Source organism: Acartia tonsa, chromosome 5 (genome assembly GCF_053477335.1).
Source record: "Acartia tonsa isolate MP-2025a chromosome 5, ASM5347733v1, whole genome shotgun sequence".
NCBI classification, from domain to species: Eukaryota; Metazoa; Arthropoda; class Copepoda; order Calanoida; family Acartiidae; genus Acartia; species Acartia tonsa.
This window is the reverse complement of record NC_137264.1, coordinates 52,927,230-52,941,365: the sequence shown is the minus strand read 5'-3', so window position 1 is coordinate 52,941,365 and position 14,136 is coordinate 52,927,230. Positions and strand designations below refer to the sequence as shown.

Genomic DNA, 14,136 nt, shown 5'->3' with positions numbered 1-14,136 from the left:
CTCAGGACTTTTAGCCAGACAAAAACTACCAGACCAACTCAAAACAAAGGCTGGATAGATAAATACAGAAAATAAATAGATAGATAGTGTTGTGGAGAAAATTTTAAATATTGGACAAAAAAATAAAATCTAATATGAACACTTTATGATCATTTTATGTTTTTAATGATTTTTTTTTACAAGAGAGAAGAAAGTAGAAATGTTTATAATTCCTTTTTATACATTTTTTAATGGAAAGTTAGTTTAATTTGCTACTTTATGAGCTTTGTATAAATGGATGTTGTCATTCTTGTTTATACATTAATTAAAAAAATACAGAATTTAACAAAAAAAGTATTTTCATTTGATTTTATTATCTTTGGCCATTTTTGTAATGTATCATAATTAAAAGTATATTCTAGTAAAATTTTATTCAAAAGTTTGTAAAAATTGTTTACAGTTTATGATTTGAATTTTTATAGGGTAAAATACATCTGAACTTTAAGGAAATTTTGAATTGTGAGATATTCTTTTAAAAATTAGAGCATAGAAAATTTAGATTACATACATTTCAATTCTTTCATTTTATTGCTTTAAAATAAAGCTAGTGATTTAAAGTATTTTTAAGATTGTATGTTTAAAATATACATATACTTATGTACAATAAATAATAGAACTCATACATAGTAGGAGAAAACAAATGTTTTATTTGATTTTTTTTATAGATGATAATGACAATTTGTTCAATCATGATATGCTTATACAAATCAGAGATAGGGGGATATTAAATTTATTTTTTTGGTTTCTAAAATGCTTGATTTTCAATATTTTATTAATATTTTTGATTAATAATTCAGTTATTTTGCTTTTTCTATTATCTCTGATTTATAATGATATTTATTCAAGAGTGCACTTTAAGTTTATAATTGCTTCAAAACTTATATTAATATGCATGTCTATTAATTCTTTCTGAACACTTTACTTCTTTTATTTTGTTGATGGATCTTGAATTGTTGATAATATTGCTTGATTTATTGAATCTTTTAGTCTGAAACCCATTTAGAAATCAGCTCTCCAATCCTCTTCCTAAAATGAGTAAGTATGGCTGCTACAAGTTCTATAAGATTTAGAAGAATAAATAATTATTTAGTGGTGCGATATTTCTATAGGTGTATTATATATAGTTTACCTGATCATTGGGTGAAGGGAAATACATGATGACACCATGTGCTGTTCTATGATCTATCATTAAGTTTAACTGGCAGCAACAAGTGCTGGAGGGTTGTGAAGGGTAGGTGGATACATGTTGGTGCAATGTGCTGTTTTAGATATTATCTCAAAGTTCACCTTGCAGTTCAAGTGCGGGAGGATTCGGCGATATAGTTGGATACATGTTGGAACTCAGGAATTAATATAAAGTTTACCTGGCAGCTACAAGTGCTGGAGGATGCTGGGGGGAAGATGGATACATATTGGCAAATGAACTGTTCCAGAAATTATTACACAATTTACCTGGCAGATACAAGTGATGGAGGGTCCTGCGGGTAAGGTGGTATAATGTGTTGTTCTAGAAAATGATATAAAGTTTACCTGGCAGCTACAATTTCTGGAGGATCCTGACGGGAAGGTGGTTACATGTTAGCATATTGTGTTGTTCCAGGAATTATTATAAAGTTTACCTAGCAGCAACAAGTGCTGGAGGATCCTGCGGGGAAGGTGGATACATGTTGGCACAGTGTGCTGTTCTAGATATTATTATAAAGTTTACCTGGCAGCTACAAGTGCTGGAGGATCCTGCGGGGAAGGTGGATACATGTTGGCACAGTGTGCTGTCCCAGGTATTAAAATGGCCTCCATACCACTACACAAATAATGAAACAACTTAATGTTGCAGAAAGTCTAAAATATATAGGGAGTTCTTCAAAAACGCCACTTTTTCTACCTTTAGTTTAATAAGAATTTAAGAAATTCATTAATTTATATTTTAAAAAAATAATGTTATCTTAGTTTATCTAAAACATTAAACGTTTTTTCTGAAGTTGTATTTTAAATTTCACAAAGAAAAGCTAAATGTGTTAACAATTAAAAATACATTCTACGTCTCTATAAATTGAACTTCGCATTCATAAAAATGATTAATCACACAATCAAGATAAAAATTTTATATATGTATGTTTTATTTTATTTTTAATTTCTAAGGAAATGAACATTGTTGAACCACATTTGTTTATAATAAGCTGCCCTCACCATAATCAAGCATTCACAGCTACTAAAGCAGTTTTTGAAAATAAACTACTTATTTCTAACATTTCTTTTAATTTACAGTGAGAGTTTATGTTTTCTACTCAAAAAATTGGAGCTCCCCTTATATTTTTAATATTTAACCGAAATTTATTTTTCTCAGATATTTTTCATAACACTGTTGAAGCCGTAGCAAAGATAATTAAAAGAAGTAGTCAAACTTTACTTAAAGAGTAGCTATGTAACTTTAAAAATGAAGATTTTATCTAGTATGACGCAGGTTCTTTATTTTATTGCGCTGATATATGAATTATTTTTTTTCTTCTCTTTTTTTATTTAAATAATTTGTAGTAGAATTTAATATTTTCCTTATCCTATTATATAAAGTAGTTTTTTTTTGTTTGTCCCGAAGGATCTCGCTAACTGCTAAACCGATATTGTTCTCCTTTACAATGAAGCTTCTTATAGGTCCTGGGAAGGTTTTAAACTATTTTTGGGGAGGGTGTCTTCATCCCCCTCCCCCCAAAAAATATTTTTTACTCTTTTGAAACTCAAATTTAAAATGGGATGTTGTCAACTTTTTCCTCTCCTACCTTAAATACCCCTAGAGGCTTCTAGGGGCGCAGCCGCTAGTCTATAATATAAAGTAGAATGATGTCTGTCCGTCTGTCCCTTAAGATCCCGGTAACCACTGAACCGATTGGATTCTACTCCAGAGAATATACCTACTGGTCCTGTGGTGGTTTTAGGATATTTTCTTGGGGGGTGGGACATCCCGAACCCAAAAAAAAAAAAAAAAACGCCATTTTTTTAAAAATTATTTAAAATAGTGGTGAAGTTGGGGATCTCCAGGTAATAAAAGATGTAATTATACCTCTAGGGGCGAAGCCGCTAGTTTATACTAAAATAGCGGTTATGCCCGTAGACTCTAAGGGTTCGCCCAAAGAGGTTATGGGAAAAGATATTATCAAACATTGTGGGGTATTTTTTCTCTGGGGGTTTTGTATTAAATCCTCCCGCATTCATTCGATCATTTGCAGACTCGTACAATACAGATAAAAAACTTGGCGCTACCCTGATATACATAATCTTGCAGCTAATATGGTGCCTATAAAAACAGGACGTCAAACTGGCCTACCATTGGTCAATGAAATTGTATACTGGCCTTCCATTGTTAATTTAGTCTGTGTATTGTTCTATCATTGGTCATTTGTATTGTATGACTTTTTTTTCTATAACCAGCTTTAATAATTTTTCCTCGCTAATTATGGATTTTGTCAACCTATCCATTTTAATTTAAAATTTTTTAAGTTTAAAGTTGTTGTTCCTTTTATTAGTTTCTGTGATACCCATCCTATGCCAGGGATCTGTTGTGCCATGTACAAATACAGTGTTGGTTACCTGAAATCAATAATTATATTATAAATTGATGCACACCCCCATTGGAAGTAAATAAAATCACCCCTTCTGTAGGTTGTAATTAGTGATTGATTTGGAAACTTAATTTAATGCTCCAAATTCTAGACAAGTTCACTTAGTACGTTGGTAAGCCAACGAATAAGAAAATTATATCATGAAACTTTGGGGACTAGTGTAATAGACAGCCCAATGGTTCCTTACTCCCTGATAATTACCAATCAAATATTCGTTTTAAGGAGATTCAGGGTAGAGATATTTGTATTCTGACAAAATTTTCTTATGAAAATTTTCTTCTTACCCACTTTTTTCTACACTTTATAAGCGAGAAAAGAAAAAAGCCATAAATGCTAGAAGGTGTTATAATTCACCAACCTTCAATATTTTTTTTGTGCTTTCTTTCAAACGACCACACCCTCCCCCCCCCCCACCCGGCCCCCCTACTCAAAATTTTTTAACAAAAAAATATTATTTGTATCCCCTGCAGGTGATTCTCTATCCCTACGGTGTACTATCCAAGTTGGACTCTTCTAACTATCTATAATCAGTATGTTTGTTCGTCCTTATATAGGTCTGTCCACACATATATCTATCTATCTATCTAGTATACCTCAATATCTAGGCCACCATAATAAGTATTTGTATCTTCCACCCCCTTGTTAATAAGATCTATATCAAACTTTGGACCAAAGATATCTGTGCACATGTACTCGAAAAACCTAAAAATAATAACAAATGAACCTTAAATTAGAAAATGTACATAATTGTAAAAAATCATTCTGTTAAATAACGTAAAACACATAAAACACACGAAATCACAAATAAAAAAACAGATGCCACATGTCAAGAAATAGTTTAAGAGTCAAAGTTTATAATGCACGTAGTTTAAGGGAACATATCATTAGGATAAAATTGAAAATATAGGTGAACGGAAAACCCTAGTTATAGGTTAGCTGCTCTTCCTTAATTCGAAAACGTTGTAGTCAGGGAATCAAAGTTGGCACAAACCCACCTGACAGGAATGAGTTTGCCAAGGTTCAGCTTTGGGCTGTCAGAGGACTGATACCATCCAAACTCTGTGCAGGTCTGATAGGTCCACTGACGGCCTCCAGCAGCCCCAGTGCTGTCCCAGCCAACCTCTTGGAGTTCGGACACCTGAACAAATCATATAATAGTCTTTATGTAGTAAAGAATTAAAAGTTAACAATGAATTCATTTGTATAGTGTCTATAAAAATGAATTCATACTAGCCTACCATTGGTCAATTAAAATGTATACTGGCCTGCAATTGGTAATTCTGTCTGTGCCTCGGTCTATTATTGATTATTGATCCTTTGTATTGTCAGACTAAATTGCCAATGGCAGGCTAGTAGACAACTGACCAATGGTATGGCACTTTTAAAAATTTTCTGTGGCAAAAATAAGTGATACAAACTTTAAAATTCATAGAGATTTAATTTTGCTTACCATTGATTTGTAGGTATGATCAAGGCACTTTTCTTCCGACATCTTCAAAGACAAATCATTGACAGCCTTCAACCTGTCCAGGGAGCTTCCCAGTTCATTATCATCCATCATGGAGCAGAGGGTGTCAATAGTAATGTTGGTCCACTTGGCTCCCTCAAAATCCCTGATTTTTCAGCAGTTGTGAATTAAAATGTTTCTTTGAGCAACATTAAGATAAAAGTATTTTTTTGTTCTTTAATTAGTTTCTTTAATTCACCCCCCCCCCCCCCCCTCCTAATGTTTTGGGCGGTAAAAAGCATATTTTGAATGTAAAAAGTCAAAGCTTATCTAATTTGTAAAAACTATAGCCTTTGAAACATTTTTTTGGGTATGGGATTTGAGGGGGGGGGGGGTTAGTGTTAATTCCCCCATAATATATTTGTGGGTTTCATTGGTTTCAGGGGGGAGGGGAGGAGGGGTAACCTTCCATTCCCCCAACCGTTACCTTTATTCGAATAGAACGTAAATGTGTTTAACTGCAATAAATCATTTTTTTCAGATTCTCTAGGAGAAATATTAAGTCCAAACTATTACAAAAAAAATGCGCCACAACTCCTGCCTGTTATCCTTGTTATACTGAACAATCCCTTCAAAGTTTCCAATCAGAGTTTCAAACAGGTTGGTGATGTCCACCAGGGCGTTTCCGTTGAAGGGTGTGCACAGGTTGAACATGTTGGTGATGCTCCCCCAGTTACTGCGCTTACGGGTCATCATCTGAACTTTCCTAGAAAGTTTTTTTCTTTTAATTTTAAAATTAAAAAAGTGTGAGTTCATTTGATTATTGTTTCAAAATCAACTTTAAGTTAACTCAATTAGTGTGTCAATAAATATTTCTATCATTTATTTTTAATTAAGTAATGAAATATCTTATTGATTGACCCAACCCCCTCCTCCTTTATATTTTACTAGTGGCTTCGCCCCTAGCCTCTAGAAGCTTCGCCCCATGAGGTAATGGAAAGTCAACCCTCCAGAATAATTTTATAGTTATATTTTCAAAAAAGTTATTCTTTGCCGAATTACTCTTTGGTAAAATTTAACCCAGGTTGTGCGCCATATGCAAAAAAATTTCAATTCGTAAAAATTAAACCCAGGTTGTTCACCGTATATCTCGTACGGGGTGAGCATAAGCAAGTTCCCCGTATGCGGCGCAAGTCCCACTGATTGGACCACATTTTATATAACACCTATAATTGTAATAACTTTTTAAAGATGTAAATTTTTAAAACTTACAAAAAGCCTAAATTTTTTTTTGGGTGAAATTTTTTTTTAGGGGGGGGGAGTTCATGGGGGCTTCGCCCCATGGTGCAATGGGGTTCCCCCAACCCAATTAATGGTTTTTGATTACAAAAATAAAATAAAAATTTAAAATTTGGAAATGGGGATTTTTTTTATTTTTAGGGGGGTTGGGGTGTCCCACCCTCCTAGAAAATAGCCTAAAACCAATAGAGCACCAGTAGGTATATTCCCAGAAGAGTAGAGCCCAATTTGTTCAGCAGTTACTGAGATTTTTTAAAAAATGTAAAAAAAAAATTAGGGGGGGGGGGTGTTTTTTTTAGTTTTTGGTGGGGTTGGGGGGGTCCCATCCCCCAGGAAAATAACCAAAAACCATCACAGGACCAGTAGGTATAATCCCTGAAGAGTAGAGCCCAATCGGTTCAGCGGTTACTGAGATCTTAAGCTTCAGACGGACAGACAGACGGACAGACGGATAGACGGACAGACATCAAGCTACTTTGTATTATAGACTAATAAAAAATCGAGGATAAAGGGTTTTCAAACGTCCCACTTCCAATAGATTTTCAGTAATAAGTCCTTAAAGGCTGGTAGCGCAGCCACTATTTCTTTTAGAAATAACTAAAAGTACTCTGTTTTTTATAAGTTGGTTAACTTTGAAATTAGCAATCATTGTTTTGCTAGCAGAAAAGTTACCACGTATTTTGTTAACTTTTTAGAGGTAAAAACTTAAGTCTAAGGATTACAAAAAAAAACCTTAAGTTAGAAAATGTGTATTCAGTGGTTTATAAAGTGAGTGTCCTATAGTTTCCGCAAATTTGTAAAAACTGTAAAGCGTACATTTTAGATAGAAGAAAAAATGGATTTTCATTGTGTAAGTAAAGTTAATTGGAAAGTGGAAGCTAGTAAAAGTGGCTGACTCAGATTATAACGTCCAAAAAAATTAACCAATGCGAGGCCAGTATAAAATTTATAGTGGCCTTTCATTGGTTATTTTTTTTGTCGTCATAATCTATGTCAGCCACTTTTACTAGCTTCGGAAAGGGTAGTATTTTGTCTTTAAACAATTATATTTTAAATTTAATTCTTAATATGGTTTAAGGAATTGTTATTCCCCCTTCCCCACCGTTCAAATACACGGCCTCTAGATGTCAGAGGCAATGTCCTTAATGATAAAATAAAAAAAATAAACATTTATATCAAGCTTCTAAACGATCAGACAATTGTTTCATGACCAAAAAGACTTAATTAATATAATTATAGAAAAAGATTCTCTTTAAAAATATCTTTTATTAAAAATGACAAAAAAATCCGCAAATAAAATAAATGTATTTCTTACTTGAGAGCATCATTAAGGGTAGCAGAACAGTCAGGTCTAGTTTTATCCAGAGCATCAGTAACTACCTCCAAATATTCGTAGAAATCTGCCTTAGCCCTATAAATAATATTTATTTTAGCAAAAATTGTATTATATTTAAATGAATAGTTATTTATAGCAGCGTATTATAGACAGCTTTCCATTGATAGTAAAATGAAAAATTATATTAAGATTAATTTAATAACCCAGCGGATATTCAATCGGTTTCAAAGCCATATTGGAAAAAAATATTACATATTAAGTTGAAATGAAAGTTTTTTGATCTAAAAATTACATAAAAAGAAAGAATTGAATGAATTTCATTACTAAAAATATACAAAATTCACTTTAAAACAACAAATTGAAAGCCAGCCATTTAAATGCAACTTTTTTAAATAAGGCTCAAAAAGCCTACTTTGTAGGGAAAAAAGTATGAAGATAGCCAAAACTGGCGACCCTTTTGTTATAACTTACAGAACTTACTTTTGATAGGTTATTGTAGGTAAATGTTAATGGTTACCCCGCAGGGTTAGAGACCCCTGCAGTGGCTAGAAATAGGAGAAAAGCTACTGTAAAAATACGACAAAAACCACTACTACGTTTTCTTTCCATGAACCTAACTTACTTGAGAGGTCCAGATGTTGAGACTGAACCATGGATAAGATGGGGATACTTCAACCTGGCCCATGCAGCCAAGCTACCAGGATAGGATCCACCTGAAATTTATTTTTGTTAGTATGGACTCTTTCATCAATCATTTGGTCATTATCTTATTTATTTAAACTAGAGTTGGCTCGATATAATTATCTCCCTATTGGCTAGTTTTCTATATGCATATCTATTTCTCAATAAATCTATTTTCCTCACCCGGCATTACTATCTAAAAGAAAGTAAATATTTAATAATTTAAATGATTTTTAAAAGATTTTTTTAAAATTATATTTTTTTCTTTACATTACCATCACCAAAGGGTTAATGATGATGATTACAATTTTAGTTTAATATTTGAACACACAAAATGTCGCCACAATCGAATTCTTTTAAAACATAGTTTTCTTAAATTTATCATATTATAAATTTAAATTTTCTTTTTTATGATTAGAAATTAAATACATCAATATAAGGTAAATAGCAACATGAAATGAAAAAAATGAATTTATTTTTAGTAAAGTAAAATAATGGGTCTTATCGTTCTGGGCAATGAGAGTTTATTATGGATTATTGGAGCACTATGAGTTTTAATCATATATTCCTTGGAAAACTTGAGCTCGTTTATAGACATTTATTTCCTATATAGATCTGACATGGATCTTGAAGCAATTAAGCAGGCCGTTTTGTACATGTTAAAAATTGGAAGATTTCATTAAATAAAAGTAATCGCTAATATACTTAGTAAATAAGAAATGGATTTAAGCCCCCCTTACTTAAACTAACTAAAATGATGAACACCAAAAAATATGGACTATCAATAAAGAAAGCATAATTTATATAAAAAATGTATGGATAGAATAGAAAATATTTTTTAAAAATTTTATTATGTTTTAAAACTATTATACTATTACACGATTCTTACAAAGAGGGATATAAATGGCAGGAGGAAATTTTATCCTCCAAATATCTACATTAAAATAAATTAAGAATTAAGGGGAATTTTCTTGTGTTATTGTTTTACCTCAGGTTAGGTTAGGTAAAGTTGGGTACTGGGTACTGCCTTAAATTAAATTTCTCTTAAATATAAGGGGCAACAATTTCTGAAGTTGTTAGATTTTTTTTTATATAACAAGAATGACTCACCCAGAGCAATCCATCTTCCCTTGATGTTGTGCTCTTGATTCATTGATGTAATAAAGCTGGCAATATCAGCCAGAGCCTGCTGGGAGGTCAACCAGTTCAGGTTCTTTACACTAAAAAAAAAAATAATATTTTCATAACAAGAATGATAACATCTTTAAAAAGAGACCCTGGAAAAAATGGAAGGACGGACATGGTAAAGTTTAGATTGGATGCTTATTTCTTGTCAACTTCACAATGATTTTCAAATTCTCTCACATACAGCAGCCAGGTAAATTATCTTACCTGACAGACACGGACAGATGAACAGACAAAGTGGATTATAGAGTTGTTTGTTTGTTTGTAAGGCAATTTGAGAATCCTTTAACATTTTCCTCCATTGTATTATGGACCGACAAATAAAGTAATTTATAGAGTAGACGCCCATTAGTCATATTAATTATCACAAATTTCAAATCAAAATCTTTAATAGCAACTAAGAAATTATATTTTATGCTGTTCGATATCAGACAGGCTAAATTGTAAAATTAAACTGAAACTTGTTAAATATAAAAGTGGTTTAATTTAGTAAATTTACCTTAAATCTTCAGTGGGATGGCTTTTACCATAGTATCTGTGTTCAAGCAGCATCATAGCTCCGTTTACACTGGCAGCATAATCTGAACACAAATGAAAACTATTAGTCAGATCTATGAATTTGCAGAAATCAAATGAGGGGACATTCAAACGTAAATAACAAAAGAACCCAATGTTTTCTGACAAAGTTGTCTTATTAGTTAAATTTGAGTCCTTTATTTCATTTTGATTGGTTGGTTCAAACAAGTAGTGCTTAAATTTCCAACAAGTAACTTCTATTAATAATTTACAGTAGGGGTAACTTTGTTTATCAATGAGGATGTATATTGATTCATCGTCCATTGTCTTGTCCCTTTAAAAAGAAAAAAATATTGCCCATAAAAAAAAAAACATTATCTTATAAAAAAAATACTTCCTATCCCACCATCCTATTGGGATTAGAGAAACAAATTTTGGCTATGTGTATCAATTTATAAGGTGAGTTAATATATATGGGTCACAGTTCAAAACTTATTCTATAAATGAATTAGGAACCTATAATTAATAAAAGTTACAAAATAAATTAACCTTTCCAAGCTCCAGTATTCATCCAGACAGGATTTGCCTCTCCCTCACCTCCAATCATCAGTAGGACTGGACCTCCAACCCTAAACAGAAAAATTTAGTAGCGTAGCTCCAACCAGTAAGATGAGAAGCTTCAGAAATAATCTATCAGAATTAATCCCCCAAAGAATGCATTTGTAAAAAAAATAATAAAAAATCTATAAAACATCAGGGAGCTTAATGGAAATGATACCAATCATGAGAAACAATATTACCTATTCCAAATTTTAAAATTATTGGTACAAAAGTTACAAATTAATCAACCAAGATTTCATGAAAGTAATGAAAGTTTTTAAGCACATTCATAAAAAAATGGGTACCAAAGTAATTTACCGTCCAATGTCCCCTTCCTCCCTGTCAAGACCTACTTGTAATGTTCCCAGTTGATCCAGTATCTCTGGAGCCAGGTCCTAGAGTCTCCAGGTTTGAAATGGTCCAGTGACTGGTTATACCACATCTCCTAAATTATCATATTGGTCGAAACTGGAAGCTCTACAAAGTGTCCTATAAATGAGCATTGTGACGTCAATAGATCCATTTCTTTTTAAGAGGTTTCTTTCCCACTTCTCCTCTCATCCCTCATTTTTATGACGCCACACGGCACATATTTTAGGACACTTTGTAAAGTTCCTCACAATTGTGTTTTTTTTTATATTCTTAAAAACCTTAGTATGCCCTTATAAACACCTGTTTTAAAACCAGGTGTCTTAACCCCTACTGGACACAAACTATTCTATACTTAGACCTAGCCTAACCGTAAAAAAAAACTTAAAGCAACCTTACATCTAGCAGGTTTTATACTTAATTTGCAGTTTAAGCACTAATAATATTGAGTTTAGTTTCAGTTTATCAAGGTGTTTTAATGTTATCAAAAAAAAAAAATTTTGCTTCCCATTATCAAAAAAATCAGAACCACATATTTTTACCACAAATCAGTTTCTTAACTCAACATTTAAAACAATTATGATTAAATTTTTCATGTGATCTAAAGGGATAAGACATATTCCGATAAATTATTACTCCTTCTGTAGATTACAATTAGTGGTTAAAACGTTTGGATACTTAACTTAAATAGCCCAATGCCCCCATCCCTCCTGGTTTTGTTGAGAATATGAAAATTTTTAAATGTATAATTCCGGAAATAATGAATGGTGCATCCAGAAGTCCCTCAATAACGTCATAAAAACGAGGGATGAGAATATGAGGAGTGGGAAGAAAACCCCTAAAAAAGAGATGAATAATAGACTATATAAGTTTGAAGGAATTTTAATTAATATAATAGATTTGAAATCTGCATAAAATTTTAAGGGTTTTTTATAAAATTCGTTTTTTATATAATTCTTTATTTAAAGGCGCAAATACGATTTAAGTTAATTAATTTTGACATCTGTGATTGGTGGATTGAAAACTATCTGCGCTCTGATTGGAGAAGCTTAAGTGTCGTACATCATTCAACCAATTAGAGCGCGGGTAGGTTTCAATCTAGCTTTCCTATTGGTCAAAATAAATTAACTTAAATCGTATTTGCGCCGTTAAATAAAGAATTAAATAAAAAACGAATTTAATAAAAAACCCTTAAAATTTTATGCAGATTTCAAATCTATTATATTAATTAAAATTCCTTCAAACTTATATAGTCTAATGAATAATCCCTAATTTTTATGACGTAACATGCTGATTTTTTAGGGGCTTTCTTCGTCTTCGTGCATCCAAGACATTCAAAGGTGCGTTTTGGGTGATAGTGCAACCCTTGAAGTTTCTTTCCTTACCGAGGCAGAATAGTTAGGTCTGCTACCAGCCTAGAGTATCCTTTATTAAACCACGTACTTATAAATATTAGGTTAAAAATGTGTTTAAATATTAAAAAGTGCCTATCTTCGATATAAGAAAAACATGGCAAAGAATACGAACAAAGAAATTTATAAAAGCATTTGTTAAAGTCAAGGATATTGATTTGTAAAAGATAAAATAACAAAACCTACTAACATCTCGTATTAATTCGAATCCGGTGGATAGGAACCGGTTCTCATCCATACAAAAAAAGCTATGTCTAGCATCGTATTATATCCAGCTTTCTACAAATATAAAAATGTACAATCATAAGATTAAAACCTGTTTTTTAGCCGGTGCCTTCGGCACCCCAGGGCTAAAAAAACTAGTTTTAATCTCATAATTGTACATTCTATATCCGCCATTTATAATACCATGCGAGAAATAACTATTATTTTACTTTTTAAAATATTTTTTTGTAGGATAACTGACAGTCAAACGGTCAAAGTAAATAATATAAATAAATTGATTTTACCTTTGGAGGCTCAACTCCAATTTTAGGAGGATCTTGTAATCCCTAAAAAATATTCTAATTATGTTTTTGATTTTTGTACCATAAACTTGCAATGTATAAGAACACCAAAAGGATTTAGAAAAAATCATATTTATATATATTATGTCAAAATTAGAATTTTTAAAAGCGAAGCTTTTCTATAATTAGGGTCGGTCCATCCCTAACGGATACCTTTTTTCCGTTAATTTAAGCATTTTATAATTGTCCTGTCGATTTCAAACTTTGCATGGTGATTCCTTTAGCAGTTAGGTACATTATCCTGTATCAAGCAGTATTTCATCAAATTTGTTTACAATTTTGCTTCGACTCTTGCATATTTTTATTCTGATTATTCAGTTCTGACACTATATAAGTGTTAATGTCCGTTTGTCCTACCGTTTCAGTGCTTCGCTTTTATGGATGTTGTCATCCTTGTTGAAAACCTAATCATCTAAGATAAAAGATAAAGTCTAGTTGCCCCTTATTCTATAGATGTGTAAAATCTATGACAACGAATTAAATTTTTTTATTGTGCTTTTTAGAGACGTTTGTTTTAGAGGTCTCTAGGATCATACAAATACCTGTCTAAATCTAAGAGCCAAGGTAAGCGGGCTCATGGTCAAAAAGATGGTCAGACATGTTATTAAAAGATTCATTTTGATGGTACAGTTTTACACATTCAGCTTCTGAAAATTATATCCTTGTATATAGTAGGAATCTTTTTTTGTCTGTAGCGTAGGATCTCGCTAACCAATGAACCGATATGGTTCTCCTTTACAGTGAAGCTTCTTATAGGTTTAAAAAGGTGTTGGAGAAGGGTATCTCTAACCTCCCGAAAAATACTTCCCCTTCAAATTTTTTAAAAAACTAAAATTGAAAATTGTGGGTAGCGGTTCGGCACGTTCCCCCTGCCTTCACTTCACCCTGAAGGCCTCGAGGGGCGTATCCGCTAGTTTTTTAATTTGAAGTAGACAATGATTTATAAGTAAAGATGAAGACTCTGTAACTATTTACATTTTTTCACCAGAGTATCAAAAGTTATACAAATTGCTTCAAATGAAATTCTAGGCCCTCGGTTTATTTTCATACAAATTAATTTAGGACAAAAAAT

The 14,136-nt window shown here is 32.2% G+C and overlaps 1 protein-coding gene across 1 annotated transcript; it reads right to left on the bottom strand.

The window, feature by feature from the left end:
- Window positions 1-395: 395 nt before the first annotated feature.
- On the bottom strand, window positions 396-13,725 carry LOC145319825 (putative serine protease F56F10.1). Its single transcript, XM_080162190.1, has 15 exons — window positions 13,607-13,725; window positions 13,008-13,049; window positions 11,071-11,162; window positions 10,667-10,746; window positions 10,101-10,182; window positions 9,527-9,636; window positions 8,358-8,448; window positions 7,715-7,810; window positions 5,702-5,866; window positions 5,104-5,266; window positions 4,649-4,791; window positions 4,247-4,355; window positions 3,550-3,621; window positions 1,748-1,842; window positions 396-1,065 (listed from the first exon to the last, which is right to left on the bottom strand). Exons 1-15 carry the CDS (start codon window positions 13,679-13,681, stop codon window positions 1,023-1,025), a joined length of 1,458 nt encoding a protein of 485 aa, XP_080018316.1. The 5' UTR covers window positions 13,682-13,725; the 3' UTR covers window positions 396-1,022.
- Between the last annotated feature and the right edge of the window lie 411 nt (window positions 13,726-14,136).

What these genes read in the sequence shown, in the direction of transcription:
- LOC145319825 (XM_080162190.1), bottom strand. Translation starts at nt 13,681, where the DNA reads ATGAATCTTTTAATAACATGTCTGACCATCTTTTTGACCATGAGCCCG. An exon ending in CAGTATAACAAGGATAACAG is followed by an intron (nt 5,267 to 5,701) that starts GCAGGAGTTGTG and finishes CTGAAAAATCAG; the next exon opens with GGATTTTGAGGGAGCCAAGT. An exon ending in GGCAAACTCATTCCTGTCAG is followed by an intron (nt 4,356 to 4,648) that starts GTGGGTTTGTGC and finishes TATTATTTTTAG; the next exon opens with GTTTTTCGAGTACATGTGCA.